Source organism: Asparagus officinalis, chromosome 8 (assembly GCF_001876935.1).
Source record: "Asparagus officinalis chromosome 8, Aspof.V1, whole genome shotgun sequence".
Lineage (NCBI taxonomy): Eukaryota > Viridiplantae > Streptophyta > Magnoliopsida > Asparagales > Asparagaceae > Asparagus > Asparagus officinalis.
Window position 1 is genome coordinate 125,834,094 of NC_033801.1, and position 7,500 is coordinate 125,841,593.

General features: G+C 34.7%; 1 protein-coding gene across 5 annotated transcripts; it reads left to right on the top strand.

Moving 5' to 3' along the window:
* LOC109822606 (probable WRKY transcription factor 34) lies at positions 4,044 to 7,025 on the top strand. 5 transcript variants are annotated; one of them, XR_002242187.1, is made up of 5 exons: positions 4,044 to 4,330; positions 4,472 to 4,579; positions 5,218 to 5,617; positions 5,705 to 5,738; positions 6,787 to 7,025. XR_002242187.1 is itself a non-coding variant. In XM_020388839.1 (4 exons), exons 1-3 carry the CDS (start codon positions 4,071 to 4,073, stop codon positions 5,573 to 5,575), a joined length of 726 nt encoding a protein of 241 aa, XP_020244428.1. In that variant the 5' UTR covers positions 4,044 to 4,070; the 3' UTR covers positions 5,576 to 5,617; positions 6,787 to 7,025. The 5 variants fall into 5 exon arrangements, 3 of the variants coding, with proteins under 3 accessions (XP_020244428.1, XP_020244426.1, XP_020244425.1); XR_002242186.1 differs by having other exon boundaries at positions 5,218 to 5,738; XM_020388839.1 differs by lacking the exon at positions 5,705 to 5,738.

The window sequence follows — 7,500 nt, forward strand, 5'->3', positions numbered from 1 at the left end:
AATATCACTTAGAAAGCATATCTAAGACTTTTATGCTTCCAATGTATTTTTTGGTCAATGAAGAAATTTTATTTAGTCACCAATTTGTAAAGTTTTTTGTACATTGAGATGCTCAGTAATTGCGATAACTAAAAACAAAATCAAAACAAATGGGATTCAACCCAACCTTCTATCTCAAAACTAGACATTTACAAAGAGAGTAGTCATTCCCTGTTTTCGACTGGTATAGGGCAGTTGAGGATTATGGTCATAATATCAACTTTAATGTCTCTAACCAATTAGACTGTGCATCTGGTTTTCTGCTTGAAGATTCTTGCATTGCGCTCACACCAAATGCTATATATTGTAGTAGATAATGTCATTCTCTTAACTCTTTGTTTGAAGCCCTTTCCCCTCATCCTGGTACTGTACTGATTCAAGAGGAGATTCTAATCAAAAGTTCTCCAATTATATTAAAGTTACTCCATAACACAATTCCAAACATCCATTGAGAAATTTTATTCAAAGAACAAGTGATTGCGGCTTTTCATTCCTGCACCTGAGCGTAAACAGCAATAATTGTCATGGATAATTCCTCTCCTAAGTAATTTATCCTGGGTAAGGAGTCTGTCTTGGACTGCTAACCAAAAAACAAAAGAATGCTTAGGACAATTCATCCTCTCCTAAATCATGTCATGCCATGACACCTTGATTGTTGCAGGGGAGAGAGCAGTATACAAGGCAGAGACTTGTATTTTTGAGTTTTTGTAACAAAAACAGATTAGTTGTTTTAAATTTTCAACTCCTCCATAGAAATTCAAGGCTTTCTCTCTAATTTTTAACAGTTGTTTCCACATCTATGAGTCTCCAGCTCTTGCATTCACTTGCCAAATGCTTATGTTTTTTAAATACGTGTCATGGATACATTTAATCCACAATAACTCCTTGTTGATATGAATATACCATAGAGTTCTCAGGGAAAAAGTTGTGTTCCAGATAGTAGCTGAAAAATTCCCTAAACCTCCTTACTTTTCCCCCAAATATACTCTATCCCATGAAACAAGAGGGACCCTGAAGACTTGATCAGATTTTTCCAATAAGAAATTCCTGCATAACTCATCTATTTTCTGGAGGACTTTGACTGGTAAGATATAACTAGATGTCCAGTATATTTGAACACCTAGAATAACACTTTTAATAGTCTGCAATCTTCCAGCATATGACAGGTTCCTATGTTTTAACCAATTTTGAAATTAGCTTGTTATTTTATTGAAAAGAGGATTACATTCCATATATGACAAACTTTTACATATAAGAGGAGCTCCAAGATATTAGATTGGCATAACACCATCTGAGAAACCCAAGTAGTTGTGAATGGAAGCTTTGACAGAATCTTCAACTCTCCCATAGAAAATGGAGCACTTATTAGGATTTGCTTCAAAACCAGTAGTTGCACTAAAGCTTCTGATACATTGATAAAGCTTTTGCACTGAGTAGAGGTCACATTTTTCAAATAAGAGTAGATCATCAACAAAAATTAGGTGAGTAATCTTTAGATTACCACATTTTGGGTGAAATTTGAATTTCCTTTCATGTTTTAACAAATCTAGATTCCTTGAGAGATACTCCATTCCCAGTATAAATAAATAAGGGGAGAGGGGGTCATCCTGTCTTAGATCTCTTTCACCCTTAAAATAACCATGAAGAGAGTCACTAAAAGAAATGGAATACTTCGGGGAGGATATACAAGTCATAATCCATCTTGTCATCACACTAGGGAAACCTAGTCCATTGAGCATATCTTTTAGAAAATTCCAGGTGATAGTATCAAAAACTTTTCTAATGTCAATATTAAGCATTATGACCCTAGGTGGTAGATGCTTCTTGCCATAGCTTTTGACAAGCTCATGAGCTAGCAAGATGTTATTTGATATTTGTCTGTCCTTTACAAAAGCACTCTGAGCTTCATTAATAAGATACTCCATGACAGATTGGTACCAAGATACTATGTTTTTGTAAGTTTTAAAAGTTTTAGTCTTAGGGTATTTGAACTTTTAATCTACTATTTGACAGTGTTTTAAAAGTTTTAGTCTTAGGGTATTTTATACAACTTGAAAAACTTTTGGGGCTTTTTGCATTTCCATATTTTCCTTTTACTATTTAGATTTGAAGTTTTCAATTTGTTTTTATGAAATTTGATTTTTGAGAATACCTTTTTAAATTTTCAAAATTTAGGGTCCGTTTTTGCAAATTCAAAATATTCAAGGGCCTAATAGTATGTTTTGAACTTTCCAGTGTTATTTGTAAGTTTTAAATTTTTAGGGAGTTTATAATTTTTGATTTTTTTTGTAGTTTTGATATTGTTTGGGTGTTGTTTGTAATTTCTTATTTGACAACGGATATTTGTAATTTTAAGAAGCTTTTTAGTAAGATTTGAAATTTTTTTTGGGTTATTTATAATTCTGCATGTTAAATGAACCAAACGTAAACTTTTTTACCTCTTTTTATCCGACCCCTTCACTTGATTAAAGTTTATCCCCATATATATAGTTAAACTTTTAACCTAGATGAAACTTTAATATGATGAGAAACATGGTTAAAGTTAGGAAAAAGATTACCAGGATGAAGTCTAACCCCCTTTACTCTTTTACCAAACAAGATCTATGGTTAGTCCTAACTGATTCATTGAAACAGGATCCATGACCACAGGAGCGCACGTGGCTACCACTGCTCTCTATGAGGGGGTCTACCCACAGGCACGCGTAGGCGTAGGGCTCATGTGCGCTGCACCCCCCCGCCACAACGCGCGAGTGGCTAGCATTTGCTCTAATTCAATTGTGTACAGAAAATATAATTAAGATCGAAGCTTCTTAGTTCTTAGTGGCGAAGTTACCGCGGTCTTATGAGACCGATAAATCTCAAGTTGATGCTGCTCCCATTCAAAAATGTCCACGTTAAAGCTAAAAATGATCTTGCTTGTTACTTATACAAAAATTTCCTATTATTTTTTGCGTTAATTACGGAAAACCCCCATGAACTTTTGGATGTTGCAATAAACTCTCATCACTTTTATTATTACACTAAATTCCCATGAATTTTGGGGAGTTGCACAAAATCCGATGAACTATTTTATTTCACTAAATTTTACTTGAAAATATCTCATTTAATCTCCAAATTACACTACTGATTCTAACATCTCGTGTAACAAGGACGTGCCAAATAAAAAGATGAAAATAATTCATTAGTCTCGAATTGAAACTTACCTATTTTTTTTAAATGTTACTTTTTGGGACTAAGAAGAAATTTTCTGTCTTCTTTTTTTGTCATGTGCTTAACAGTGACACATTAGAGTTGATGCTGCTAATATGGAGATTGAAAAATAAATTTTTAGTGTAAAAATGTTAATGGGGGTTTACTGCAACTCCCTAAAAATTCATGAGGGTTTTCTGTATTTAACTCTTTCTTTTATCCTGTCATTTTCTTTACACAGGCCTTCTTTAAGACCATCTCTAACCCATTGCACCAAAATGGTGCAAATTTTGCATCAAAATAGTGCAAAAGTCACATCAAACAGTAAGACATATCCAACCCATTGCACCATTTTTTACACCAAAAAAGAATATTCTCAGTATATTCTCACTTTATTCCCTTTGCACCATTTTTTACACCAAAAAAGAATATTCTCAGTATATTCTCACTTTATTCCCTTTTATCTATTTTTATATTAATTGAGAATTCTCAGTATATTCTCACTTTATTCCCTTTTATCTATTTTTATATTAATTGAGAGGTAAAAACAAATATGTAAAAATTTTTAAAAAAAAGTGAACAGTAATAGGGCGGATGAACAGTGCGACGCCATATTTGGTGCAGCACTGTTCATTTGCACCAAAATGGAGCAGAAATTGGGGCTGGATTGGAGAAGGAACAGTGCAACAAAAAACACTGTTTGCACCAAAATGGGGCTGGGTTGGAGATGCCCTAAGCCCAGAACCTTCTGCAAACTCATACATATACCTCTTCAGTTCAGGATTATTAACTCAAATCAGTTGTTCAATTATAAAAAAAGGTTCATATATATAATTGATTTCATGGAGTTGGCAGCTAAAGAGCTCACAAAAGCTCAGCAGTTAATGGCTCAGCTTTGGATTGTCAACAAAGATTGCTCAGAGAGCGCAAGAGAATTCAGTGTAGGAGTAATGAGAGCCATTGAAGCTGCCCTCATCTTGCTAAACTCTGTTGAGAAGAATGCGGACTCTGTGAAAGAGCCTAGGAAAATTGACCCGAAATCCGATAAGAAGGCGAAGCGTTTGCGGATAGAGGATCCGAACCCAAACGAGCCTAGGAAAAGGTACTGAAGATACTTCTGCTCTACACTAAACAAAAGTGTGCCATTTATACGGACGCATCGTATTAATTCACAAGGAAAAATGGTTCTTTGCTTTTCAATTTATAACTTATATCTTTGCTTTTCAATTTTAACGTAATTCAGAAGAGGGCAAAATTTGAGCAATGTTGTGATAACTAGTTCTCCTTTTGGTGGTGGCTATCAATGGAGGAAGTACGGTCAGAAGAACATTCAAAATTCGAAGCATCCAAGGTATTTATCTGAAAAAAAATGCAAATAATTTTGAAGAAAGTGAATGAAAAGTGAAGAGAGAGAAAAGATAAAATATATTTTAAGCTTTTTTTACGTATCATTTCAATTTTGCTTGTCCACATTCTATTATTACTTTTAATGATAACCAAACAGAACGAAAAAAGTAAGTTTCACATCATTTGCCACCTCAGTTTTCTCTCCTCTTACTTTCTAACACCCAATCAAGATTTTGTAAAATAGAAAGTAATAAGAAAGCACATTCACGAGAAAGTATTTTCTCTTTTTGTCCCGCTTTTTATTTACTTAATTCCCCTTGCCAAACATGCCCAAGTATCAAGAAAGAACAAAAGAAGATCATTTCTATTGTTGGTGAGGTGAATATATATAGGGTAGGGTTACAATATACCTAGGGTGTAACTAACTTAGGTACTCACATGTAAAAGTACATGTTTGGCTATCGATACTAGTGATCCCATCGTTTATCGTGATTGATGCATTCCAAACTTCATAGAAATCAAAAATCACATAGATCAAATATTTCTAGCTTATACATTTAATGACCTAGAAATGAACTAAGTTTTTACATATAATGACCTAGAATGAACAATCTATCCTAATTCTACCTTTTAACTCTACAGATGCTATTACAGATGCACATATGCGCCTTATTGCGAAGCAAAGAAACAAGTTCGACAAAAGAATTCAAGCTATCCACCTGACTATGAAGTTATTTTCATCAACGAACACTCTTGCATTGCCCAAATGGATTCTAGCCTTCAACGCTCAACCGAGTTAGAGTCCAAAACTATCAACTCGGATCTAGATCCGAATGGACCGAATCCAATATCCAAAGAAAAAGAAAATGATGCAGAATCCTCCGGTTCATTGGGCACTACCGATGAAATTGATTGGATGCCTCCACTCTCTCCGATTGACCTCCATGGAATTGATATATTTGCTTATGATGATCCACTTATGTCATGTTGCAATTTCTAGCAGATCTATGAAAATCTATGGAGATTAATGGGTTAATTGCAGGTAGACCCTTGTCTTATTGCCAATTCCTTGTAAATCTATTGTTACGAATAGACCCTCTGACTGAATTTTCTTATAAACCCTTTTCAGGAGGTCTATCTACAACAATAGAACAACAAGGATAGTAAGTTCAACTTCACAATAGCATCGGGGTCTACCCACAATTAACCCAAATTAATTTTAATTAATCCACTCCTACTAATTATTAGGTAGGGAGTATATTGTATATATTTTAGGAATTTAGTGAGAAGCTTCCGAGATTGCTAAATAATGATGCTAGAGAAGTTAGGAGTGTTTGTTAGTCATGTTCTCTTAGTTGACCAAGTCATGCATAAACGTCACGTTGTCCTTACTTGGTGAAACTACTATCTAATTCATGGTTAGTGGTGTAATGATGCTTATATTAATTTATCAGGCAAAACTTTGACGGTCTGAACTGATCAGGTGGAATCTTAATCTCTTCCCATTTTTTTTCTTCGTCTTTGTTATCTTGTTTTCAGAATTTCCCAGATATTTTGGCAGCATTCTAAAATAAATATCATCCTTTTCCATGTTAAAACGTTACTTACAAAATCTAATTCTCGGCATCTTCATATATGTCTCTCTCTCTCTCTCAAAAAAAAGGAAAAAAATTCTGGGCATCTTCAGTTTGGAGAAGGCATATTAGATTTTACAATTATTAAGAAGATCTCCTATCCCAAATAAGGTCAAAGTTCTTTTCTGGCTCATCACTAACAAGAAGTTAAATACGAAGGCAAACTTGGTTATTAAAGGCTGGACATGTGATCCTAGATGTTCCTTCTGTCAGTCTGATGTTGAAACTCACGAACACCTGTTTATCAAATGCCCATTTGCTCAAGCTATCTGGTCACTCATTTTCCCCTCTATCCCTACCAACAGTTGGCCGCAATCGGTTGAGGAGTTGATATTTTTTCATAAATCTACCATTCTTAGTAAGGATGCAAAAATCATTTGGAAGATTCTGTTGCCTTGTACTTGCTGGCATAAATCTACCATTCTTAGTAAGGATGCAAAAATCATTTGGAAGATTCTGTTGCCTTGTACTTGCTGGCGGATATGGTTTAGTAGAAATGTACTCATTTTTAAGGATGAACAACCTGATCCTCTACTAACTGCCTCTAATATAGGTAGATATACTACTTTTTGGGCAGGTGCTGCGGATGAGAGGTTGGAAAGGAGACTTCGCAGGGCGGCTTTAAGTGTTGGACTCCAGGAGCTTGCTAATAAGAGCGCTGATGCCACTGGGGAATGCCTTCCTCATGCCCTCTAAACTCAGATGCCACTGGGAATTGTACCTTTTGTTGGTTATCTACTGATATTTCTACCCCATAAACTAAGTTGTTATGTTTCTAAGTATGTTTTTTTCTGAACTTTAGAATGTAAGTATGTATCTTTGTGCTATCTAGTTGAGGTTCCGTTACGGGTCCAGTTTGGTAGGTGACGACATAGGTCCGCTCCTTACTTGCTTCACCCTATGTGGTTTTTTCATCTAGTAATGTAGTATTTTATGTCTATTAATAAAATCTTTATATGAGCAGGGCTTCTAACCCTGCTTTTTCAGTTCAAAAAAAATTATAAGATGATAAATATGCAATTTTTTGAAAAAAAAAACGAATGAACAGTTAATTTAACTATAAAATTGTCAATTAAGTGCAGCCACGTATGTATAGACAGAAATTGTTGAGACTAATTTAATGTGTCTAAACACGTAGTAATTTAAAGCCGTCTAATTATACGTGCGACATTCAACTTCATGTAGGCAATCCAAAAGTTGAATATCATTCTCCCTTTAAAAGAAGGAGTACTAGAAAAACTTTCATTTCCCAAAAATACCCTTCATCTTCTATGAAATTAACCAATTTACT

Coding starts and splice junctions, on each gene's coding strand:
- LOC109822606 (XM_020388839.1), top strand. CDS start 4,071: ATGGAGTTGGCAGCTAAAGAGCTCACAAAAGCTCAGCAGTTAATGGCT. Junction 4,331..4,471: donor CCAAACGAGCCTAGGAAAAG/GTACTGAAGATA, acceptor AACGTAATTCAG/AAGAGGGCAAAATTTGAGCA. Junction 4,580..5,217: donor CAAAATTCGAAGCATCCAAG/GTATTTATCTGA, acceptor TTAACTCTACAG/ATGCTATTACAGATGCACAT.